Source organism: Choloepus didactylus, chromosome 1 (assembly GCF_015220235.1).
Source record: "Choloepus didactylus isolate mChoDid1 chromosome 1, mChoDid1.pri, whole genome shotgun sequence".
Taxonomy (NCBI): Eukaryota; Metazoa; Chordata; class Mammalia; order Pilosa; family Megalonychidae; genus Choloepus; species Choloepus didactylus.
The window spans coordinates 79,053,413-79,080,835 of record NC_051307.1 but is presented as its reverse complement, the minus strand read 5'-3'; the positions used below and the strand labels follow the sequence as shown (position 1 = coordinate 79,080,835).

Sequence of the window (27,423 nt, the reverse complement as noted above, 5' to 3'; positions counted from 1 at the left end):
GGAATGAATGTATTTTGCATTTGGAAAGAACATGTCTTTCTTCGGTCCAGAGGGTGGAATTTGCCAGTTTGAAACTGTTATGTACCCCAGGAAAGACTATGTTCTTTAATGCAATTTTGAAGGGGCAGACTTATTGTGGGTGGGATCTTTTGATTAGGTTGTTTCCATGGAGATGGGACCCATCCAGCTGTGGGTGAGACCTTTTTAGATAATTTCCATGGAGATGTGGCCCCACCCATTCAAGGTGGCTCTTGATTTAGTTTACTTGAGTCCTTTAAGAGGGCTCACAGAGACAGTGATCCCAGAGAAGCTGAGAGAGACATTTAGGAGAGTAGCTAAGATATGTAATCCAGAGTTTGCCACTGGGGAGAAGCTAAGAGCCTACACATACCAAGACGCTTGAAGACGTATACAAAAAGATGTTTGGAGATGCTAAGCTAGGAGATGAAGCCCAGAGTTTGCCCTGTAGAAGGTAACAGAGGACCCCCAGATGCTTAGAGAGAAAAACCCTGGGAGAACAAGCAAGGATGCACAGGAGCTGAGAGAGAGAAGTTAAAAGAGACAGAAGCCAAGAGACATTTTGGAGAAAGCCATTTTGAAACCAGAACCCAGAGCAAAGGACTAGCAGACACCAGCCCTGAGCCTTCCCAGCTGACAGAGGTGTTCTGGATGCCTTCAGCCTTTCTTTTATTGATGCCTTAGTTTGGACACTTTTATGGTCTTAGAACTGTAAATTTGTAACCTAATAAATCCCCTTTGTAAAAGCCCATCGATATCTGGTATTTTGTATAATGGCAGCTTTGCAAATTGGAACATATGTTGATGGAAATAATTCATTAGAGAGGTAACAAACTGATGATGCAGAAGAGGAAGATGAGGTAAGGCAATAGGATCTAGTGCACAAGTGGAAGCAATTAGAAAGATGGTAATATCAGTTCAGCTTAAGTCAGCAGACATTTCCTCAGGAAGCCAATTATATATCAAGCACTAGTTGGGGGCAGCTGGATGATGAACTATATTTTGACTATAATGCTTCAGTAAGGAACATGTACCATTTATCTATAGTAACTGGAAGGAAGGCAGAGTCTGCGGGTAAAGATGCTGATAGGAGGGTCCAAGTAGTGATAAGAGTTTATGGACATTCTCTTCTGAATGCTTCTATGTTGTTAATGAAGTAGGAAGTGAGGCTAAGATTGAGAATGGAGGAAGAAATGTTGAATATGAGAGCTTTAAAATTGTCATCTAGGAGGGTAGGAGAATCAATAGAGAAGGAAATAGTAATATGACTGTCAGGTAACTTTGAGGGCCCACTTGAGATTATTGATCATGCAGTTTTTATCAGCATGGCTGGGTATTTTCTCCTGCTAGATTTAGCTGCAAGAGTGAAGGCTTTACAATGGGAGATGTGGGTTGGCCAGGGTTGTGGTTCTGCCAAGTAATAACAGCAACCTCAGAAAAGTGCAGACAGTTGAGGATGTATCTAAGGCAACAATTATATTGTCTGATCATTGAATATATCTATTATCAAACTTCCTCAGTCAGAGTGGATACTATTAGCAGTTCCTTGCATCTAGAAGACATTGATTGTGTATTTGTTTTTCCATGTATGAGTGTGTTTTAACAGTAGAAAAGGAGGGGCTAAAGGTAGGTTGTTTTATCAGAGCAAATTAACCCTGATTTCCAACAAAGAGTTTGTAAACTCCTTAATATGGCCTAAACAGCTTTGTTTGTCATGGCTTCAACGGATCACTAATTTCCCTCTTCTCTCTCAACTCTCCACACAATGCACTTCTAGTGTCTTGCACTTGCCAAGAGATGGGGCTTACTCTGAAGGAATGGTCTCCCTTCCCTGGGTGGCTTGGTCATACTTGCTTCTCAGTTTCCCTGAGTAATTCGAATATCCTATAGGCTTAGTATCTTGTTGTGCCTCTTTCTTAGCACTTCTCATGGTTTTAATTTTACGTTTGTGTCTTTAATAACTGTCTGCTCTTAGGCTGTAAGCTTCGTGAGGGCAGGGATTCTGTCTGTTTTTAGTCCCCATTGAATCTAGCATAGTCTTTGGCACGTTGGTAGGTGCTAATAATGAAGGCTGATAAGTCGGATATGTAAACACTGCTGTGGAGAACAACATCTTACAGCGCATTTTCAAGAACACTTGTAAATACTACATGTCTACCTTCCATTGCTTTGTCCTGAAACCGGCAGGTGGGTACAAAACGCAGAAGCAAACAACGCCAAAACTTTGCTAGTCCAACAGCGTTCGCGTACTGGGTTCACCGGATATGCGTAAGGGAGCGGGGCAGGGCTCTGGTAACCCAGGCAACGTCCCGGAAACGGCGGGCTGCATTATCCTGTGGCGGGCCAGGAGGTTCTGGATCCTGAAGTTTTAGCCGCGGTGGAGGCAGCAATCAGGAAACTACAAGGCAGGTTGCGATGGTGGCGCGGAAGCCTGCAGCCTGCAGCTCCAGCGATCCTCAGGGTCCGAATCTACGGAGCTGGGAGGACGGTGGTGGCTCCTTCTTTTCTGTTCCCACAGGATCCAGTCCCTGGGGTCGGGGATCCTTGTCACAGAAAGCGCATCTGCGACTCCGTGTGTTTCGCGAGTGTATATGAGTGTCAGGATGTGTGTCTGGGTATGTGTGTCCCTCTCGCTTTCTCCAGAAGCACTATAATTATGCGCGTGCGCACTGCTTGCGGGAGCTTTTATACTGAGAAGACGCGATTAGGGATTCCAAGGAGTTTACAGTTTGGCAAGAGGGACAAATACCCGGGGTAGGGTGCTTAGAGACAGGAGGGGTCATTTAAATCGGTCATGAAAGGGTTTCTCACGGGGAACCGCTAGAATGAGTTTTGAGGAGTGAATGGGAGTTAACTGTGTTGAACTATGTGAAGGTGAGCTTGGGTTTAGGGTGTGTGGGAGATGTGATAAGAGGAGAAAGAAAGGTCAGCCGGGCTACATGGGGGAGAGGGTCTGAATAGCAAGCTGGGTTGGATTCCGTTCTGCTTTCAGTGGGCAGCCATTAAAATCTTTTGAGGAAGGAAATGAAGGGTTGTGATCTATACATGTATCTGATTGAAAGGACGTTGTCTGTAAGGAGGACGTGTTTCCCTTTGATCTGTCTTCCACACTAGCCAGAGTGGATTTGCTAAATTCGGTCATATCTCTCACTGCTTAAAATTCTCCAGTGGTTTCCCATGGTCTTTAGATAGTGTTCAAATTCCTGTAGTTTATAGGCCATTATCTGACCCTTCAAATTTTTTTCATCTTCTCCCTAGTCTCCATGGTACACTGAATTTACTATACATGTTATACTTTTGTTGTAGTTATTTGTTTAATGCTGTTATTCTGATAGACTCTAAGCCCTGTGAGGGCATAGACTAATTTAGTTTCATACTGTATCCAGTGCCTGTCTCTTTGCAGGTGCTCTCAAAATATTTGTTGGATGAATAGATGATTAAAGGAGTGAGTGAATGAGTGAAAATGATACTAATTAGGAGAAAATGAGAGACTGAGTGAAACTTTGTGGTAGAGATGGTGAAGAGGGGGGCAGATGGGAGAGATGTTTTAGGGAAATAATTAGATTTTCTTATTTGATTGACTATAGGACAAGAAGGAACAGAAGGTGATGCTAGGGTTTTAAATCAGGGCAATTACAAGGAGGGTAATGCTGTCAGTTCAGCTTAATTCAGTAGACATTTCCTTAGCAAGCCAAGTAAATATCAAGATTTAGTGGAGGGCACCTGGATGACTATACTGTATTTGAGGCAGTTGGATGTTGGAAAAGAGAGTTTGATGCTTTGAGGAAAGGTAAGAATCATGGATTTGGGACTTATTTTCACAGAGTATGTTTGTGCACTCAAAAAATTCATACCTTTGCTCTCGGGAGTAGATGTGATCACTAAGGGAGTATGTGAACTCCCCATTGGTGATCTAGGAAGTCAGTTCCATGAGAGCTGGCACCACATTAGACTTATTTACTACTGTGTCACCAATGCCCAGCCAGTACCTGCATGTTGTAGACTCTCAGAAACGATTGTTGGATGAAGGGAGAGGGCGTCCAATGGAAAACATAAGAGGACTGAAAATAGCACTAAGTGAAAATTCTTGATTAAACGGTATGTGAGGAGGGGCCAATGGAGCCTGAGAAGAAATAAGAGAAAATAGCAACTAGAAAGCTAATAGTATTTCAGGTTTTCTCTAACAAGCCTGGATTTTCTGACTGATTGATTAGCTGATTTATGTAAACCATGAGATTATCCCTACAGTCTCACAGTTCAGCAATTGATGATGGTTCACTGATGGTCTCTGGCCTCCATAAGTGGCATACAATTCCTTTATTAGACCACAAAGTCTGATTCTTTGTTAAGAAAGATATGGTCATCATTATTGTTGATGTTCAAGAGAATAATGTTTAGTGCAAAAGTGCAATCAGAATTCCCATGTTCCAAAAGTTTGAGGTGTAACTGGGTGTTAGTAAATAGAAGTGTTAAAATAGGCCTTGTCTTCAAGAAGTTTGGTGGTGAAGAGGCTAGAGATGGGAGAGTGGCTTAGTTACACCTCTATAATCTTATCATATACATGTGACAAATTTGGAGTTTAGTGTGTTATACTGTGTAACATGTTATCACAAACTAAGTGAGAGATGTGCGACTTTTCCTTTCACTTGAACACTTAGAGGCCATTGTAGGGTTATTAATTAGCCCAATTTCAATATTGTATATCCCAGGGGATAGGGAAGCCCAAACATCACCAGCCTGCTGGGTCCCACAAGCCCAGAGATGTGGTTTTTATTTACATTTCCCCAGTGGTTGATAATGTTGAGCATCTTTTCATGTTCTTATTGGTCATTTGAATATCTTGAAGAAACATCTGTCAGATCTTTTGCCCATTTTTAAATTGAGTTATTTGTCTTTTGTTGAGCTGCAAGAACTCTTTATGTGTTCTGGATACAAGTCCCTTATCAGATAGATGATTTGCAAATATTTTCTCCTATTCTGCAAGTTGTCTTTTCACTCACTTGATGATATCCTTTGAAGCACAAAAGTTTTAAATTTTGATGAAAGTCCAATTTACTTAATTTTCCTTTGGTTGCTTCTGCTTTTGGTTTCTTATGTAAGAAACCATTGTTTAACCCACGGTTACAAAGATTTACTCTAAATTTTATTGTAAGAGTTTGTAGTTTTACCTCTTACATTTTTATCTATGATACATTTCGTTAATTTTTGCATATGGTTGAGGTTGGGTCCAACTTCATTCTTTTTCATGTGGATATCCAGTTGTTTTGTTCCAGCACCATTTGTTGGAAAGACTGTTCTTTCTCCATTGAATTGCCTTGGCACCCTGGTCAAAAATCATGATCATAAATGTAGCTGTTTAATCCATTCCCTATCTTTTTTTTTTTTTTTGTGGTGTTTATGGCTCCTCCACTTACTAACTGTGTGACTTTCGCAGTTGGTTAATTCTTGGTCCCTTTGCTTTTTTATCTGGAAAATGGGCAGTAAATATAAGTACCTCCTAGGGTTATGGTGAGGACTAAAAGAGATAATACATGTGAAGAACCTAAGGCAGTACCTGGCATGTAGTTAGCACTCAATATGTGTTAGTTGATGCCATCATCTCCATCTTCATCATCATCATTACCACCACCACCATCATAAAACTTAAATGTTATTCTCTAACTTGTAGGTGATATAACTCCTTTGCTGGAGTGAAAACTCCTTGAAATTCAATACTATGTCTAAAGAGTACATGTGATTGATGAGAGAGGAGGAGAGAGAGAATATGGAGAGCAAAGAGGATTGTGGGCAAGCTTTTGGGAAATACATTTAAACATCTTTATTACAGTAGATGAAATGAGTTTTTTAAAAGTGCTTAAGGAAAATATTAGAGTCAGCTGAAAAGTTCTGCAATTATTTAGATGTGTAAAGCGGTTCCAAAATATGAGTCTTGTATATGTGTTGGCTTTTTTTTTTTTTTTGGTCAAATATATAAATACATATTGTAAAATCCTAGTGTTCAGGGACTGTGGGCCTTTTTCTAATTTTGTATCGAATTTAGTCCAGTGTTCTTAGCATTGCTATTTTAAGAATGCCAAGCAAATGTTTGCAATTTATAAATTCTAGTGTAAAATTAATAACCATTCCCATTTAGTATTAAGTATTCTAGAAATGGTATCATACCTTATTCTCTAAAGTTTAACTACCTTTATTTTAAGGTAAGCAGATATGTATCTGGTAATGATTTAGAGTGTTAGAATGTTTAAGAAAGAACTCCAAATCTCTTTTGCCATCCCTTCCCCATATCTTGCATTCATTTTGTTAGCATGTGACTGACATTTTCTCTGTTATTTGTAAATGTGTACCTGTAACTAATGGCAAGCTTGACTACTGTCCTAGCTCTCTGCTTTAGGTTATAATTTCTGCATTCCTAGAATTCTTTATTAAACAAATACGTTTAAGTTACTGACTTGAGACCTCTTCTATTAAATTATCAGTATCAACTTTCTATTAATAATGAAGTGAGAGAATAAAATATTTTGGTAGTCTTTTCTCTAAATATGCTTGAGACTTTCTTCTGACATTTTATGATTTATTTTATTTTTCCTAGATGTCTTTTCCCCCTCTTGTGATACTTTGTTACTTTTTCTTTTATTTTAAAAATTTCATATGATTATTACTCCTAGATGTCATTTGTCAGAGTGAACCGTTACAGTCCCAGGGGAGGAGGAAGAAAAGCACTGAAAGTGAAGAAGAAGAAATCTTCAGTGAAGCAAGAATGGGATGTAAGTCTACATGGGATAATAAACAATATACTCTTATTCTGGAGGAATAGATGTGATGACTTGGCACTAGTCATTGAAGATGGTGCTCTGAATGGGGTTTCCATTTAAAGATTGGGGGGTGGGGTAGGGAATGAGTTTCTGGGCATACCTTATATCCTAGGGCATGGAGTGAAGAGCAGAATCTTTTGAGCAACTTTTATAGAATACACATGTTCAGGCTGTAACCCCTACCACCCTTGAAGAACTGGAGTCTTAAGGGAGTGGGAGTGTGCCTTTTCATCTCCCTCCCCAACTTTGAGATCACTGCTTTAAAGGAACTTTAGCTAACCTGTGTCACTGAAGTCTGTGAATTTTCTGATACCTTTTTTATGTCTGCCCATAGCAACCAGTAATACCATTATCGTGTGTTGGCATTTTTGGCTGACGAAGTGGGTGGGCCTTATTTTCTTACCCCTTGAATTGTTTGTTGCTCACCTCCACAGGCTGGTCAGTTTCAGTACAAATGTTCTTAAAATAGAGGACAAGTTTCAAGTGCCTTTGGACATATTGCTTTGTGCCCTGAATACTCCCTGGTATTACCAAGGGGGTTTATATCTTTTGCAGCTTGGTACTTTGGTTTGGACCATGAGACTTTAGGTCCCTTTACTTTTGTTGTGGCAAGTAACTAGTCTGGAACTAGTTTGGGTTTTAAGGATTCTTCTGGATTTGGAATGCAGCCAACTGTCTTAGGTATATATTTTGGGCAAACGGATAGACTTTGAAAGTGGGGCAGGGGGACTTCTCTTTCTTTAGATTGCTTGGTTGCTATCTAATTGGTTACAAAATACCATAAGGGTATGACTCGAAGGTAATGAAACTGGTTAAAAGGAAAAAAAAAAAGCACACAACATAAGCATGATCCCCTTAGAGTGGTCACTTTGGGAAATTCAGTATTTATTCCGGTATGCTGTTATGTGCTCAAATCATAATTGAAACCCATTATTCAAAATTGCATTCAGAACCTTATTCATTTACTTTTTTAATATCTCCAGTACTGGAAACAGTCTTTGTTATTTGAAGGTAGATTGACCTTGGGAAGTAGTTAGAAATCCTTTGTAGTCAAGTCTGGTAAATGAAGGAGAGATCAGGCTGACTAATAATATGATTTTGTTTTGTTTTGATTTTTAAATGATATGTTCAAAAGGTCATTTATTTTTATTTCAGTAGCTTTTAAAACATTGTTTTTTATTATTAGAGAAGTTGTAGGTTTACGGAAAAATCATGCATAAATTAGAGTTCCTATATAACTCCACTCACACGCAGTTTTTTCTGTTGTTAGCACTTAGCATTAGTGCGGTACCATTGTTACAATTGATGCAATATTATTATAATTATACTATTAAGTATAATCTATAGTTTACATTAGGGTTCATTGTTTTGTACAGTCAGCCCTATGTTGTTTTTTTTTAAATTTTATTGAAATATTATATATGCAACCTAAAATTTCCTCTTCCACCACATTCAAATGTATAATTCAGTGGTGTTAACTACATTCACAGTGATGTTCTATCATCACAACCGTCCATTACCAAAATTTTCCATCACTCCAAATAGAAACTGTACTATAAGCATTAACTTTCCATTACTTACCCTTACAATGGCCCCTGGTAACCTTTAATCTAGTTTCTGACTTGATAAATTTGCTTATTTTAATTATTTCCTATCAGTAAGACCATAAAATATTTGTCCTTTTTTGTCTTGCTTATTTCACTCAACATGATGTTTTCAAGATTCATAAGTGTCATTGCATGTATCAGAACTTCATTCCTTTTTACTGCTGAATAATATTCTACTGTATCTGTACACCACATTTTGTTTATCCATTATCTGCTAATGTACACTTGGGTTGATTCCATCTTTTGACAATTGTGAATAATGCTGCTATGAATATTGGTATACAAATATCTGTTTGAGTCCCTACTTTCAGTTACTTTGGGTATATACCTAGAAGTGGGATTGCTGAATCATATGGTAATTCTGTATTTAACTTTCTGAGGAACCTCCAAACTGTATTTCACAGTGGATGCACCGTTTCACATTTCTACCAACAATGAATGAGTGTTCCTATTTCTCCACATCGTCTCCAACACTGTTATTTTCTGTTTTTATAATAGTAGCATTCTTATGGGTGTGAAATGGTATTTCGTAGTGGTTTTTATTTGCAATTTCATAATGGCTAATGATGTTGAGCATCTTTTCATGTGCTTATTGGCCATTTATATATCTTCTTTGGAGAATGTCTACTCAAGTCTTTTTCCCATTTTAAAATTGGTTTGTTTCTCTTTTTATTGTTGAGTTACAGGATTTCTTTATATATTCTGGATATTAAACCCTTGTTGTATATGCAGCGTCCAAGTATTTTCTCCCATGCTGTAGGTTGTTGTTTTACTTACATGATGAAGTCCTTTGATGTACAAAATATTTTAATTTTGAGGAGGTTTCATTTATCTGTTTTTTCCTTTGCTGCTCATTCTTTTGGTGTAAAGTCTAAGAAATCGTTGCTAAACAGAAGGTCCTGAAGATTCTTCCCTATGATTTTTTCCAAGAGTTTTATGGTTTTGGTTCTTATATATAGGAATTTGATACATTTTAAATTAGTTTTTGTATATGGTGTGAGTCAGGGGTTTGCTTTTGTTCTTGCATATGGATATCCAGTATTCCCAGCACCATTTGCTAAAGAAACTCTTCTTTCTCTATTGAGTGGACTTGGCACTCTTGTCAAAAATCAGTTGGCCACAGATGTGAGGGTTTATTTCTGAACTCTCAATTAGATTCCATTGTTCTGTTTGTCTGTCCTTGTGCAGCACCATGCTGCTTTGAGTACTGTGGCTTTGTAAGAAGTTTTAAAATTGCTAAGTATGAATCCTCAAACTTCGTACTATTTTTTCAAGACGTTTTTGACTATTCAGGGCTCTTTATCCTTCATTATAAACTTAATAATTGGCTTTTCTATTTCTGCAGAAAAGGTTGTTGGAACTTTTGGATTGCATTGAATCTGTAAAACACTTTGGGTAGAATTGACATCTTAACACTGTTTAGACTTCCAGTCCATGAACATGGAATGTCTTCCATTTATTTGGGTCTTCTTTGAGTTCTTACAGCAATGTTTTTAGTTTTCCATGAACATGTGCTTTACATCCTTAGTTAAATTTGATCCTAAGTATTTGATTCTTTTAGTTGATCTTTTAAATGGAAATTTTTCCTTGATTTCCTCTTAAGATTGTTTATAATTAGCAAATAGAAACACTACTGATTTTTTTTTATTTTTTACTTTAATAAAAATGTTTATTTTGTATCATAGGGTTATTCTTCTAACTGATGATAAATTTTATGTGGGCATACAGTTTTGTCCCTCCAGTTGTGAAATTTTTAACAATTCCTTTTCATCCAAATAGTAAGGACAAAATGAGATTTTTATTATCAGGGATTCTGTCCCTATTATTCTTGTTCTTTATCAAGAAACACTACTGATTTTTGCATGTTGATCTTGTACCCTTCCACTTTGCTGAATTTAATTATTAGCTCTTGTAGTTTTGTTGTGGATTTTTCAGGATTTTCTATACATAGAATTATGTAGTATGCATATAGGGAAAGTTTTACTTCTTCCTTTCCAATTCGGATGCTTTTTATTTCTTTTTCTTGCCTAATTGCTCTGGCTAGAAATTCCAGTATAAATTATATCTTTTTACATTTTACATCTAAAATCATAGCTTTATCATTACTGTAGTAGTTTGAAGCTGTTATGTAAAGGCCAGAAAAGGCCATATTCTTTTAATCCATTCCTGTGGGTGCAGAATTATTGTAGGTGGGACCTTTTGATTAGGTTATTTTAATTGAAATGTGACTTACCTCATTCAACGTGGGTCTTAATCCCCTTACTGGAATCCTTTATAAGAGACGAAATTAAGAGAAAGTCATAAAGAAAAGCCCCAGAGAAGCTAAGAGAGAACTCACAGAGGCTTCTGAGAAAAAGCCACAGATGGAGAAGCCAAAAGCTGAGGCAACGAAACCCAGGAGAGAAGGACCAACAGACATTGTCATATGCCTGGCTATCTGACAGAGGAGTGCAAGCTTGTTGGTAACCGGTCTTCAGAGAAGGTATCGTCCTGTTGATACCTTAATTGGGAATTTCTATGGCCTTAGAACTATAAATTTGTAAGCTAATAAATCTCAATTATAAAGCTAAGCCGTTTCTGATGTATTGCATTTTGTTAGCTTTTCTGATGTATTGCATTTTGTTAGCTTTACCAAACCAAAACAATTACTTTATATGCATTTTCATTTTAGAACCTATAAGAAGGAAAATATGAAGTTACTACCAAAAAATATAATGAAATAGTACCATCATTTATAATAACCCATATGATTACCTTTACCAGAAGTCTTTATTTCTTTATGCTGCTTTAATCCATCGTCTGGTATTTTTTCCTTTCAGTCTGAAGAACTCTCTATAGCATTGCTTGTCGGGCAGGTCAAGTGGTGATGAACTCCTTCAGCTTTTGTTTATCTGGGAATGTTTAATCTCTGCCTCATTTTTGAAAGACAGTTTCACCATATACAACATTCTTGGTTGCCATTTTTTTTTTTTTCCAGAACTTTAAATATTTTGTCCCTTGCTCTTCTTGCTTCCATGGTTTCTGATGAGAAATTGGCACTTTATCCTACTTGGACTTCCTTGTACGTAACACATTGCTTTTCTCTTGCAGCTTTCAGAACTCTGCCCTTGCCCTTGGCTTTCAGCAGTTTGACTAGTGTGTGTCTGGGCATGGTTCTCTTTGGGTTTGTTCTTTTTTTGGGTGCCTTAGGCTTGTTGAATGTGCTTATTCTTGTCTTTTGTTAAATTTGGGAGGTTTTTCACTATTTTTTCTTTGAATTTTTTTTTCTGCCCCTTATTTTCTTCTCCTTCTGGCATTCCCATAATGCATATATTAGTGTGCTTGATGGTGTCCTACTGGTCTCTTAGGCTCTGTTCATGGTTTTTTTTTTCTTTCTTTTTTCTTTCTGCCCCTTGTTCTGAATCATTTCAGTTGACTTGTCTTTGAGTTCTTGATTCTTCTGCTAGCTCCAAACTGCTGTTGATACCTTGTAGGGAATTTTTCATTTTAGTTATTGTAGTCTTCAACTCCAGTATTTCTATTTGGTTCCTTTTAAAAAATTCTATATCTTTATTGAGATTCTCTTATTGTTCATTCATCATTTTCCTGGTATCTTTTAATTCTTACTCTATTTTCCTTTATCTCCTTTAGCAAATTGAAAATTATTTTTTTAAAAGCCTTTGGTATGTCCAAAGTCTGTTCTTCTTTCTTAATGGTTTCTGAATATTTATGTTGATCCTTTGGATGACCATCATTTCCTGTTTATTTTTTTTGTCTTGTAAATTTTTTTGGTACATTGTACCTTTTAATATTTTAAAGTGTTAACTCTGAGATTTTGTCCTTTAAGCTGTCTGTTCCTTAAGTTTGTATCCAGATAATGATATGACAGAAATTCTCTTGAGTGCCAGAAGCTTAGAAAAACAAACAAAAATCCAAAAACCTTTCACACTCTTTGCAAATTGGCTCTGTATTGGCTGGTGCTGTCCTTTAGAGTTTAACTCTCCTATCAAGAAGATCAGCTCCAGGCCATTGTGAAGTAAGGGGTCCTCTCCATCTTTTCTGAGCCTTTGTTGTCCTCATGTTGTGCTTGATTGAGGCCTTAGGAATTCCCTTTTTTTACAGCAATTAGAATGCACTGTCTTCTCTTATGAAATAGACTTTTCTTCCCCTTCTGGATGCTCTATTACGTGTTAAGGCAGGTAATCCTTTGCCCCAGGCCACTTTGACTTGTTTGTAACACTGCTGTAGCTGTCTGTAAATTTACCTGCAGGGCAAGTCCTAGGAGTGCGAGCTAGAGAAGAGTTTCCTTGTTTAGTCTTTCAGGGTGCCACCTGATAAACTGTCACCTACTTACAGGCACCACAGTATAGGAGTTCCTCTCCTCCCTCTGGAGCATGACCAGGAAAGCGCAATGGAGGACAGGCCGTCTTCATACCATGCTTGGGAGGGGATGGAGGAGGTCCAGCAAGGGCGCCATGAGCTTCTTGTATCATTTTTAAAGCTGCGTTTTCCTGATTTGGTACTCACCCAGTTACTGCAACCCTTTAACCATGTTTTTAACTGTGTTCTGGAATTTTGAGGATGATGGCTTTGCCAGTTTTTGCTAGTTGTTCATAGATTTTGTTGGTTCATGGCAATTTGGAGCATCTTAAGCCATTACCTTAGTCCCCTGGAAGCCACTGAATCTGACTAATACTATTTTGATATAAAAGAAGGTTAGACATTCTGAATTTAATATATATATAAAAAAAAAAGGTTAGACATTTTCTTTAATGGCTTGTAAATTAGATTTAAAGGCAATTCCAAAACAAATAGTTTTAAACAATATTAATGAAATTTTACATTTTTCCCATGAGAACTAATTCCAAACATGTCATTTATTTACATGCCTGAATTTTTTATGATTATTAAAAACATAATTATATTGTGCTCTTTTCTGAATCAAAGTGAAAGGAATAACTGTTATAGTATACTAAAGCTTGAGTTAGATATAAACTATGGCCAAGAAGTTTGGTGTTTGAATATAGCAGAAGCTATTTCACTAGACTTAACTCTCTTTGTATTTGTTATCACTTAGAAGTAAAACTCGAACTTTTTAATTTTTTGCCTTACCAAATCTGGGTAGCAAAATGATTGAAGTCATTGTGGAACTGGCCAAGTTGCAGAGCTACTACTTAGAGTGGTACAGGCTGTACACTGCACAACTCCAGGGGGTACTATTTACCAGGTATTTATGTACTTCCTGGAGTTGTACAATGTGGTAACCCTGCTGTGTTGCTTTAGTGCCTTTTAATTTGGGACTACTTTCAAAATTATACATTGCCTTAGAACCTCATCTATCATTGTGATCCTACGTTTAAGGTGTTTCACAGGCAAAAATTGTACCTCTCTCTAATGACCACTTTCTTTTAGAAATCTTTAGACCTTCCTACCGAAATCCTGTGATTTCATGAAATTCAATTTGGAAACAACAATTTTAATTAAACTTAGTCATTTAAAATTATATACTACCTGTTTTATTGTTTTAATATAGTTTATGCTTAGTGAATTTAGTGCTTATTTTCTGTAAGACACTAAAAATAGTCTATTTTCTGAGACACCCAAAAGCAATGTGTTTATATTTAAATTGAGAATACTGGTACCCAGAAAGAAGGACTTTTTGGTACCAGCATTTTGAATCCACTTTCAGTTAGTAAAATCCAGTATGTGCTAATATTTTATAAGAAGACTATTTTTTAAAAAGTAAGACCTTTTTAAATATTTATTTATTTATTTGCAGAATACTGTTAATGATCTAACAGTCCATCGGGCAACTCCTGAAGATCTGGTAAGTTTTATAACAAAAGTTATGTCATTTGTTCACTATTTTTTTGATACTTCATTTCTAACCTTCAGAATAGAAACCATAGGCAGTTCCTGGAAATAGTTCAATTATATTTAATCTTGTTTATGTATGTATAAAATTTTCAAAAGCATATCTTCTCAACTCCCTGATTTTAGCTAGGTTTATTGTACTAATCAGTGTTCTCCAGAGAAATAGAATGGGAGATATACATCTATCTGTCTGTCTATCTGTCTATATCTATCTATCTGTCTATATGTAAATATTAAGACATTTATTATAGAAATTGGCTAATGCGACATAGGGTTGGTAAGTCTGAATTCTGTAGGGCAGGCTGCAAGTTGAGAACTCAGTGGTGGTGCTGAATTCCCCAGGAGAAGCCACAAGTTGAGAACTGTGATGAAGGTAACAATGAATTCTCCAGGAGAAGGTGGCTGGCTGAAGTAGAGATAGAAATTCTTTCTGACTGCTGAAATTCTTAGGTCTCCTTTTAAGGCCTTTAGCTGTTTGGATGAGGAGATTCCTCTCACTGCTGAAGGCAGTCTCCTTGTTAATTTTAGATTTAATCAGCCATAGATGCAATCAACTAACTAATGGTTTAAATCCTTGAAATACCCTCACTGTAACAGTGTTTGCTTAACCAAACAACTGAATACCAAAATCTAGCCTAGTTGACAGGTGAAATTAATCATCACATATATCAAATAAGCATGTAATAGAATTTCATAAGATAGATTGGGTTTACAGTTTGAGTCTTTCTTGTTCAGTATTGCCTTATACGTATATAGCCATCTTTCCCTATCATCTATGTATCTATTGGCTATCATCTCTCTCTCTTTCTATCTCTATCTCTACCTCTATCTCTATCTCTGTCTCTGACTCTGTCTGTATCTTGTGTCTGTTTCTTTTATCATCTATCATCTTTGTCTCTTTCATTATTATTTCCCTCTACAAACACACTGGTCCAGTCAATATAGTAATTTATTACTTGCATATGCTATACATAGTCCCATCATTGAGCCCCTATTCATGCTATTTTCATTCTACTTTCCCTACTTGCAATGGTTTCCCTACCTTTGCCCTTACTTATCTATATATTACCTTGCTTCCTTATCCCAATTCAACTCCCACTTTAATTTTTAGTTTCTGCTAAAGGTTTTTTTAAATAACATTTTATTGAGATATAATTGACATACCACAAAACACATCCTTTTCAAGTGTATAGTATAGTGGTTTTTAGTATTTTCACAGAGTTGTACAACCATCACTGCTATCTAATTCTAGAACATTTTCATGACCCCAAAGAGAAACCCCATATCCATTCTTAGCAGTCACTGTCCATTCTCACCTACCCCCAGCCCCTGGCAACCACTAATCTACTTTCTGTCTCTATGGATTTGACTGTTTTGGACTTCCGTGTGAGTGGGGTCGTATAATATGTGGCCTTTTGTGTCTGGCTTCTTTAATGTAGCATAATGTTTTCAAGTTTTATTCATGCTGTAGCGCAGTTTAGTACTTTATTACTTTTTATTGCCAAGTAAGATTTCCATTTGTGGATATACCATATTTTGTTTATCTGTTCACCATTTGAGGAGCATTTGGTTTGTTTCTGCTTTTTTGCTATTATGAATAATGTTGCTTTGACATTTGTATACAAGGTTTTTAATGCACTTATGTTTCATTTCTCTTGGGTATATACCTTGGAGTAGAATTGCTGGGTCATAAGATAACTCTATGTTCAAGATTTTGAGGAACTGCTAAACTATTTTCCAAGGTGCCTGCACCATTTTACAATTTCACCAGCCGTGGAGTAGGATTCCAATTTTTCCACATCCTTGGCAACACTTATTATTGTCTGTGATTTTGGTTTTAGTCATCCTAGCATATGTAAAGTTGTTTCTCATGGTTTTGATTTGCATTTCCTTGATTACTAATGATATTGAGTATCTTCTTGTGCTTATTGGCCATTTGTATACCTTTTTTGGAGAAATATCTATTCAAATCCTTTGCCCATTTAAAAAAAATGGGTTGTCTTTTTATTATTGAGTTGTAAGAGATTATATATTCTGGATACAGGTCCCTTATCAGATACATAATTTGCAATTATCTTCTCTCATCTGTGGGCCTTCTTTCCACTTTTTTGGTAGTATCCTTTGAAGCACAAAAGTTTTTTATTTTGATTACATCCAGTTTTTCTTTGGTTGCTTGTGCTTTTCATGCTGTATCTAAGAAACTCTTGGCTAACCCAAGGTCATGAAAATTTGCTCTTATGTTTTCATCCAAGACTCTTGTAGTTTTAGCTCTTACATTTAAATCTATGATTTATTCTGAGTTGATTTTTATAAATGGTGTGAGGTAGAGATCCAACTTCATTCATTTTCATGTAGCTATCTAGGAGTCCCAGCACCATTTGCTAAAGACAGTTCTTTCCCTATTGAATTGTTTTGACACTTTTGTTGAAGCCCAATTGATGATAAATGTAAGGGTTTATTTCTATTTCATTAATCTATTTGTCTATCCTTATGTCAGTACCACTTCCTTGATTACTGTAACTTTGTAGTAAGTTTCACGTCCACTTTTAAAACTGTCCATCAGTTGGTATTTCCTCTGAACTGTTACATTTACTAACCACATGAGGTGTTGAAGATTTGGCATCTAATTCTTGGATGAACTTCACCAGATGGTGGCCTCCCACCATCTGAATAGGGAACTTCTTTTTCCTGAAATATTACTTTATAATATTTTTTTCTCCTATATAGGTACGTCGTCATGAAATACACAAATCAAAGAATAGAGCATTGGTACATTGGGAACTTCAAGAAAAAGCTTTGAAGAAAAAATGGAGGAAACAGAAACCAGAAGCTTCTAATCTTGAGAAAAAGAGATTGGCTCTCATGAAGGAGGTAATGCTAAACTGCATTATCTCTAAAGTTAGAAAGAGAAAAATAGGTTTCTCTCTCTTTTTCCCCCCACATTTGGTTCACATTGGAGAGACTCTAATAATTACTGTTGACTTCCAAAAAAAAAAAAAAACAGCAGAGTGACAATCAAGAGTCTAGAGTGATGATTTGAATTCCTACTGCCCAACTTACTAGCTATGTGTTATTAACTTAAGATATTTAACTTTTTGCCTTCAATTTTCTCATCTTTCAGATAAGAATAACACTACTTGCCTGATTGTGTTGTTATAAGATTTAGAGATACAATATTTGTGAGGGATTAGTACAGTCTGTGTCAATAGTCGATGCCTTTCATATATAAGTTGTTGGAATTATTTTTCTCATTTCGACAGCAGTGCTTTCAGATCACTTTGAAAAAAATGTTTCATGTTTATCCAATTAGTTAGTAAGCCACTTGTATTTGGCTCATCCTTTTGCCAGATGTAGAACATTTGGATAAGATCAGATGTTGTGTAGCAGTGAACAGTATGGGAAATAAGAGTAAACTACAACAAAGTGACTTTCTTTATTTGAGCTGAAATCATGAGAGAAGGAACCTGCTGAATCTGCAGCATTGCACCTTATTCAGCATTGAAGTTTATGGTTCTTGGTTGTGTGGGTGACCTTTCTTTGCAGTTTTAAATCATAATCTTTCTTTCTTTTGAGAAATTCATTAGGTTTCTTAGTGAAATAAGGGCACAGTTGTATAATCATCAAGAAAAATTATATTTCCAAAATAAATGTTCACATGTTCTTCACTGTTAAAAATATTTTGATGATTTTGGGTAAGTCATATACATATAAATGTTAGGTGGTAATTCTCAGTGAAAGGCCTAAGAACACATATCCATCCAAGAAGAAAGGTAGCTCCCAGAGTTCATCAGACCATGGGCTTTTGTTTTGCCTTCCTGGTGGTTCCTGCTAGTGCCCTGAATTTCTTAAACGAGTTATATATGTGATAAAAGTAGGGGATTGAAAGGAGAGTGGTAACAGAGGATGAGCGAAGTTCCTGTTTTCTTTCTGTGGTGCTGCTTACTCAGGCTATAGTGAAGTGGTTTTTAATGCCGATTATACTTTAGAATCAGTCAGGGTTGAAATCCTCTTTTAAAAAACTAGTATACCTTAGCTCTGGCTTCCTTACCTGTATCCCAGCCAGAAGGAAGCAGGAAAATAGTGCATACTATACCTTTTTACTTATCCAAAGTTCTGACTCATATCTGATTGGCCATAACTTCATCACATGGCCATTCCCACTTGCAAGGGTGGTTGGGAAATCTAGCTATGCTTTTGGCTAAAACTTGGGGCATTCTACTATTAAAGGAAGAAAGGGAAGAAAGAATATTGGTGGACATTTAGTCATGTCTGCCAACCACAGATTGTTTCCTCTCTTATCACACCAATCATGTAACAGATATCCTTGAATATGTTTTTGGGTACATTTATAAGTACATTTTTAGGATAAATTCTTAGAAGTAGAATTACTGAATCAATGGGTATGTGTGTATCTATTAATTCAGTGTTGCTGTATTTGTAATGTCTTTATTTAAGGCCATGTGATGAGACCAAAGGAAGAAGCCCTCTTAGGCAAATAGGCTTAATTTGTGTATATTAGAGCTACAGGACACATACCCCTAAAGCTGGGGGTCCTGGGGTCCTAGGTTAATGTAAATTAAATTAAATTAAAATAAATTGAGAGAAAGACTCTGGCCAGCAGAATCTTAGATTTCACTGGCTGTGTGATGCACTCAAGCATCAGAGAGAGGCTTTCACAAAGATTTTATAAATTCCAAAATTATAATAATTTCCCAGATGTCTTTATAATCTCCTAATACCTCCTGGTTTTTATTATCATGAAACAAAAGGGCTAGGATCAGAGTTTCCGATAATGTTTTTGCAGGGACCTTGACTGATCTTTTGATAATCCAAGATGTACATTGCCACTCATAAGTTTGGCTTTGTGCTTTGTAGACCCATCTGGGGAAGTTATACATTCAGATGGGTTTACAGATATGGGTTTACCTATTAGGAGGATGAGTCTTATCAAAGAGAAGTGCTAAAGAAATCTAGAGAGAACAAGGAAAGCCAGAGTACACTGATCTCTGGCTTCTCAAACCATCTGCCACAAGGAGCCTGGAAGACTGGGATTCTAGGCCCAGTCAGGAGACACCAAGAAAAATCTAACCTCTTCAAGCTCAGTTTCCTGATGAGACTACCAGAGGGCAGCAGGGTAATGGTTGTAACTGAGACTTCATTATAATTGCTATCAGGTCTTGATATGATTAGTAAAATTATTTCTCCACAATATGCTTCTGTCATTTATATCTCATTGTTTTGATAAAAGGATAATGTTTGTTTTTGTAGATAGTCACTCTTAAAACTGCCATTAGGAAATATACTTTATGTAAATTTTCTAGTGTAATGATAGTTGAGTCCATCCATTCATGTTCTTTCCTAAGCTTTGCTTGTATCTGCGAGATGGGTAACCAGGGATGGAAATTCAGTTCGTGGAATAATGTAAGTTGTAGTAACATTCTGAAGCATCTATATAGTGCTATATGGTTATTCAGTACGCGCACATCCTCATAATACCCCTGTAGTTTGGGGTATTTACACATCAGGAAACTGAGCTTGAAGAGGTTAGATTTTTCTTGGTGTCTCCTGACTGGGCCTAGAATCCCAGTCTTCTGGCCGCAAGTGTGCATTTTGCCTTACAGCATTCCAAAGTTAACTTCAAAACACTCAAGGGACAAATTGAGGATTTATTCTTACCAACTGAGCCAACCTGCTTGGCCATTGGGGAAAGGAAGAAAGAATGTGACTCCTGTTATTTTTCTTCGTGTCCTAAAACAATAACGAAATTGTATAAATATCCTTGTTTCAAGGGTATTGAGAACTTCTGGTAAGTGTATTTGTTACCAGATGTTTTACTGAGTTGATTCAGTGTTGGAAACTGGGTAGTTTGCAATTTTGAGAAGCCTTTCAATTTAAGAATGCCATCTAGTGGTAGTGGTAGAGTTGACTTGATTTTATTCTGATTTGTGACCAGGCTTGTAACAATGAGGTGTTCCTAAATTAAAAGTACATAAGCAGAGGCACCACCATAATTCTATTTTTGGAGTTCCCAATTCTCCAGGATAAAAAAATGACTTGTTAATAAGTACAAAAGCATCACTTTTTTTGTTTAATACCCCAAAATTCATATCTTACATTATGTTTTTGAAGTTGTAGGTCATGAAATCATATGGGTTATGAAATCACTTTAGAAGTTGAAACACCTCTGAGTTTATGGCTCAAATATTCGTATATTTAATCATTGTTTTTCAAACTGTATATCACAACTTGTTAATGGATTATGAAATCAAGTTAGTGGATTGTAACTTTTATTTAAAAAAATGAAATAGAAGTTAAAAAAATTTTGAAGTAGTTCTCCTGGAATGAGGTTAAATTTCTGTGAAAGTTTTATTTTTTTTTATATATGTGTATATATATATTCCTGTATGTGTGTATATATGCATGTGCTGGGTCACAATTTAATATATATTTCTTTCTGTGGATTCCAGGCAAACATTTGAAAGCCACTAATTGTTGTAATATCCCCACCTACTGGTACTTAAAGAGATTGCAACTGAAGGATTTTAGGGAGGTAGTAGTCTATGGTTATTTTTATGATTCATGCCTTTGTTTGGACATTTCCTTTGTAATTTGAAAAGTATATTGTTTTTTTTCTTCCTTGATAATAATATTTATCATTAACACATGTCTAGATTCTTTCTGATCAATACCAGACGCAGGATGTATTGGAAAGATCTGATCATTTGATGGCTGCGGCAAAAGGTCCATTTGTTGATTTTCCTCGTAGGCGCACAGGTAAATTATTCAATTTAAACAAAAGCTTCTTTTTCTTATTAACTGTAGCCCACAACTGACTATTTAGAAAACTTTAACATCCTTTATCAGGCATAAAATTTTTTATATTACAAGTATTCTAGGGTGGATAGTATACAAGAGTTTTTAGGCTTAGGTTCATTATAATTTGTTTGCTTTCCACTAAGAATATTCATTATTACCACTTACTCAGCCATGGAAAGGTACATAGTTATTATCTACTAAAATATTTTATGGTGCAATAATAGCATTTCATAATTTAAAAATGTGACTTAATTTTCTGTTCATTAATATTAAATTACCATATATTTAAAGTATTTATGTTTTGTATATAATTTGAAAACTAAACCAATTTCAGTGTCTGTCTAAAAGGAATTTTACTTTTGTTAGTTACCCAGGATTACTTATTTTAGTGTGTGTATGATACATTGTTGATTTTAGTTCCTTAAAAACAGATTATTAGTTTTTAGTTTAAGGTTTCAATCCAAGCATGGCTACTAATTAGCATGACTTTGAGCAAATTGTTTATCTCTGAGTTTCAGTTTGCTTATCTGTAAAATAATGTAGTAAGTATTTCATAGGGTTTTGTGAGGAAAAAAATGAGTTTATTTATGTAAAAGTATTTAGAACGGTGTCTAGCATACAATAAGCATTATGTAGGTGTGAGGTACTATTGTTATTAAGATTTCCATGTGTGATAGACTTGGAAAAAGATTCTTAGATATGACACCAATAGCATGAGCAACAACAACAAAAATAGATTAATTGGACTTCATCAAAATTAAAAAAGTTTGTGCTTCAAAGGGCACTGTAAAGGAAGTAAAAAAACAGCCCACAGAATGGAAGAAAATATTTGCAAATCAAATATCTTACAAGGGACTGTTATCTGGAATATATAAAGAACTTTCACAACTCAATGATAAAAAGACAACACAATTGAAAAATAGGCAAAGCATAACCAAAGTTGAATTTATAGGTTCAACTCAATCCCAGTTGAAATTTGAACAGCCTTCCTTGTAGAAATGGAAAAGCCAATCATTAAATTTGTGTGGAAGGTAATTACATGGAACTTTGAATAGGAAGTGAGATCTGGTAGGTTTGTACAGGTTAGTATGAAATCCTGATAATCCCAAAGTAATTTAGGCAGAGAATAAAAATGTATTTTCAGGGCCCCCCTGAGGCACTGGGGGAAAATGTGGCAATGTTAGACTTCCCCACCTGGGATATCACTGATATTTTTACAAACACAAAATTTAGTAGACCAAGCCCTTGATCTTGGGGCTTGCCCTTATGAAGTTTGTTACTGCAAAGGAAAGGCTAAGCCTATTATAATTGTGCCTAAGAGTCTCCCCCAGAGAACCTCTTTCTTGCTCAGATGTGGCCTCTCTCTCTGTAAGCCCACTCGGCAGGTGAACTCACTGCCCTCCCCCCTGTGTGGGACATGACTCCAGGGGTGCAAATCTCCCTGGCAATGTGGGACACCTGACTCCCTGGGATGAGCCTGGACCCGGCATCATGGGATTGAGAAAATCTTCTTGACCAAAAGGGGGAAGCGAAATGAAACAAAATACAGTTTCAGTGGCTGAGAGATTTCACATGGACTGGGGAGGTCACTCTGGAGGGCATTCTTATGCACTATATAGATATCCCTTTTTAGTTTTTAGTGTATTGGAATAGCTAGAAGGAAATACCTGAAACTGTCAAACTGCAGCCAGTAGCCTTGATTCTTGAAGACGATTGTGTAATTATGTAGCTTACATGGTGTGACTGTGTGATTGTGAAAACCTTGTGGCTCACAGTCCCTTTATCCAGTGTATAGACAGATGAGTAGAAAAATGGGGACAAAAATTAAATGATAAATAGGGTGGGATGGGGGTGTGTGTGGAATGCTTTGGGTGTTACTTTTATTTTTATTCTTATTTTTATCTTTTTAGAGTAAGGAAAATGTTCAAAAATTATGGTGATGAATGCACAACTATGTAATGGTACTGTGAACAATTGTACACCATGGATGATTGTATGTTATATGAATATATTGCAAGAAAACTGAATTTAAAAAAGTTTATATGGAAGGGTAAGGGGCCCTGAATAGCCAAAATCATCTTGAGAAAGAACAAAGTTGGAAGACTCACACTTCCCAATACTAACACTTAGTCACAAAGCTACAGTAATCAAAACAGTATGGTACTGGCACAAGGACAGACATAGACTAATGGAATAGAATTCTTCAGAAAGAAACCCTCACATATATGGCCAACTGATTTAAAAAAAAAATTTATAGATACCCCTTTATTTTATTTTTTTAAACAGACTTTATATTTTTAGAGCATTTTTAGCTTTACAGAAAACTTGCACAGGGAGTAGAGTACCCATAGACCACCCTACCCTGCATTTTCCTCTGTTAACGTCTTAACACATTTTGGCACATTTGTTAAAATTGAGGAACCAATATTGATAACATTACTAGTAACTAAAGTCCACATTTTATTAGGGTTCGCTTTGTGTTGTGCAGTTCCATGGATTTTGACAAATGCATAATGTCATGTATCCACTGTTACAGTATACAGAATAGCTCCACTGCCCCCAAAATGACCTGTGCTCCACCTGTTCATACCTACCCCTGCAACCCCTGACAACCACTGCCTTTTCCAGAATGTCATACAGTTAAAATCATGAGTATGTAGCCTTTACAGACTGGCTTCTTTCACTTAACACTGTGCATTGAAAATTCCTTCATGTCTTTTGTGGCTTGTTAGCTCATTTATTGTTAGTATTGAATAATATTTCATCATATGGATACACTACAGTTTGATTTTCCCATATTTTGAATGGAAAATAAAGGGGTATCTATAAATTTTTTTTTTAAATCAGTTGGCCATATATGTGAGGGTTTCTTTCTTGATTGCTCCCAGTTTTTGGCAATTATGAATAAAGCTGCTGTAAATATGTCCAGGTTTTTGCATGCACATCAGTTTTCATGTGAGTAAATACCCAGGAGCATGATTGCTGGATCATATTATAAGCCTTTGTTTAGCTTATTAAGGAACTGCAAGACTATCTTCCAAAGTGACCATTTTGTATTCCTAGAGACCTTTATTCTATTTTTAAAAAATTTAGTTTTTATTAGAGAAGTTGTAGGTTTCCAGAAAAATCCTGCAGAAAATACAGAGTTCCCATTTACTTCATCCCCCTTACATGCACAGTTTTCACTATTATTAACACTCTGTGTTAGTGTGGTACCTTTGTTACAACTGATTAACCATTTTTTTAAATAATTATACTGTAGTTTACATCAGGATTCACTTTTTGTGTTGACAGTCCTATGTTGTTTTTTTAAAATTTTTATTCTAGTAATATACACAACTGAAAATTTCCCCTTTTAGCCACTTCAATTTAACCACCTCAAATGTATAATTCTGTGGTGTTCATTACATTTCGCAATGTTGTTTAACTTATTACCACCATACATTACCAAATTTTCCATCATCCCAATCAGAAGCTCTGTGCCAATTAAGTATTACCTCCAGATTCTTCCCCCCCAACAGTCCCTGGTAACATGTATTCTAGTTTCTGACTCTAAGAGTTTGCTTATTCAGATTATTTCCTTCAGTGAGATCATACATTACTGTCCTTTTGTGTCTGGCATATTTTGCTAAACATGAAATCTTCAAGGTTCATACATGTTGTCGCATGTATCAGAAGTTAATTGCTGTTTATGTCTGAGTAATATTCATTTGTATGTATATACCACATTTTATTTATCCATTCATTGGTTGATGGACACTTGGATTGCCTCTATCTTTTGACAGTTGTGAACACTGCCTCAGTGAATATTGGTGTGCAAATATCTGTTTGAGTCCCTGCTTTCAATTCTTTTGGTTATGTATCTAGAAGTGGGATTGCCAGGTCATATAGTAAATCTATACTTTACGTTTTGAGGAACTGCCAAGCTATTTTCAACAACAGCCATGCCATCTTACATTCCCAATGACAATAAACAAGTGTTCCTATATCTCCACATCCTCTCCAACATTTGCTATTTTCTATTTTTTAAATAGTAGCTGTTCTAGTGGGTTTGAAATGGTACCTCATTGTGGTTTTTATTTGTATTTCCTAAGTGGCAAATTACGGATGCTATTGAGCATCTATTCATGTGCTTATTTACCATTTGTATATTGTTTTGATTTGCTAAAGCTACTGGAATGCAATATAACAGAAATGGCTTGGCTTTTAACTATGCGGATTTATTAAGTTATAATTTACAATTTTAAGGCCGTGAAAATGTCCAAATCAAGGCATAACTAGAGGATACATCCTCTGAGGAAAGGCTACTGGCATCAGGGGTTCCTCTGTCACATGGGAAGGCACATGGCAACATCTTCTGGTCCTTCTCTCCTGGCTTCTGTTCAAAATGGCACTCTCTCCAAATGTCTTAGGGTGTTTCTCTCTTAGGTTCTCTGAGCTCTCTCCAAAATATCTCTGCTTTTTATTCTCTCATAGAGGACTCCAGCAAGGGGATTAAGACCACCTTGAATGGGCGGGATCAGATCTCCATGGAAGCAACCTTATCAAAAGGTCTCACCCACACTAAGTCTACCCCCAGAAGATTGGATTAAAAGAACATGGGCTTTTCTGGGGTATATAACAGATTCAAACCAGCACATATATCTTCTTTGGACAAATGTCTATTCAAGCCTTTTCCCCATGTTTAAATTGGGTTGTTTGACTTTTTGCTGTGAACTTGTAAGATTTCTTGGTATTTTTGGGATATAAACCCTTTTCATATATGTGGTTTCCAAATATTTTCTCCCATTCTGTAGGTTGTCTTTTTATTTTTATGATAAAGTCCACTGACACACAAAATTTTTTTTTTCACACAAAAGTTTTTAATTTTGAAGAAGTTGCATTTATCTATTTTCTTTTGTTGCTCATGCTTTTGGCGTAAAATATAAGAAGCCATGGCCTAACACAAGGTCCAAAAGATGCTTCCCTATGTTTTCTTCCAAGAGTTTTATGCTTTTGGTTTTTATATTTAGGTCTTTGACCCACTTTTAGTTAAATGTTGTGTATGGTATGAACTAGGGATCCACCTTCATTCTTTTAGATATGGATATCCACTTTTCCCAGCAACGTACATTGAAAAGACTTGTCTTTTTGTAATGTGTGTGTATCTGTCCTTGTGCCAGTATTTTGATTACTGTAGCTTTGTAATAAGTTTTAAAATATGGAAGTGTAAGTTCTCCAACTTTGTTCTTTTTTTTCAAGCTGTTTTTTGGTTATTTGGGGTTCCTTACCCTTCCATATAAATTTGATTACTGGCTTTTCCATTCCTGCAGGGAGGCTATTTGACTTTTGATTGGGATTACACTGAGTCTATACATTGCTTTGGGTAGAATTAATATCTTAATGATATTTAGTCTTTCAATACATGAACATGGAATGCCTTTTCATATATTTAGATCTTCTTTCTTTTAGCAATGTTTTGTAGTTTTCTGTGAATAAGTCTTTTACATACTTGGTTAGATCTATCTGTAAATATTTGATTCTTTTATTTGCTATTGTAAATGAAATTTGTTTTCTTGATTTCTTCTTCAAATTGATCAGGACTAGTGTATAGAAATACTACTGATTTTTGTGTGTTGATCTTCTACCCTGCCACTTTGCTGAATTATTTTATTATCTTTAGTAGCTTTGTTTTGGAGTTTTCAGGATTTTCTATATGTAGGAGCATATCATCTGCAAATAGAGAAAGATTTATTTCTATTTTTCTAATTTGGATTTCTTTTCTTACCTAATTGCTATGGCTAGAACTTCCAGTACAATGTTGAATAACTGTGGTGACAGTGGGTATCCTTGTCTTGTTCCTGTTCTTAGAGGGAAAGCTTCCAGTCTTTCACCATTGAGTATAATGTTAGCTGTGGGTTTTTCATATATATCCTTTACTGTGATGTAGATGTTTCCTTCTATTCCTAATTTTCTGAGTGTTTTTATCAAGAAGTTTTACTGGAGTTTTGTCAAATGCCTTTTCTGCTTCAGTTGAGGTGATCATACTGTTTTTTCATTCTGTTAACGTGGTGTATTACATTAATTGCTTTTCTTATGTTAAACCACCCTTGCATAACTGGAATAAATCACACTCGATCATGGTTTATTATTCTTTTAATGTAGTGTTGGATTTTGTTGAGAATAGTTCTTCTTGGAATGTTTAGTAAATTTTACCAGTAAAGCCCTCTGGCATTTTCTTTGTTGGAAGGAGTTTTTTTTTTTTTTTTTTTTTTAATGTTAAGAATCTATTTATTACACACTTTAAAATATATTTCTGTGATTCTTAAAACCATGAT

The 27,423-nt window shown here is 35.9% G+C and overlaps 1 protein-coding gene across 4 annotated transcripts in view; it reads left to right on the top strand.

Moving 5' to 3' along the window:
- Positions 1 to 2,324: 2,324 nt before the first annotated feature.
- SPICE1 (spindle and centriole associated protein 1) overlaps positions 2,325 to 27,423 on the top strand; it is a 101,346-nt gene continuing 76,247 nt past the window's right edge. The window contains exons 1-5 of one of the 4 annotated variants that reach the window (XM_037835574.1): positions 2,325 to 2,423; positions 6,684 to 6,782; positions 14,196 to 14,243; positions 17,018 to 17,161; positions 20,962 to 21,064. In XM_037835574.1, coding sequence (XP_037691502.1) covers positions 6,684 to 6,782; positions 14,196 to 14,243; positions 17,018 to 17,161; positions 20,962 to 21,064 — 394 coding nt within the window. In that variant the 5' untranslated portion in view covers positions 2,325 to 2,423. Of the gene's footprint in view, positions 2,634 to 3,337; positions 3,809 to 6,683; positions 6,783 to 14,195; positions 14,244 to 17,017; positions 17,162 to 20,961; positions 21,065 to 27,423 lie in introns of those variants that run through there. The other 3 variants (XM_037835575.1, XM_037835573.1, XM_037835576.1) reach the window with 3 other exon arrangements.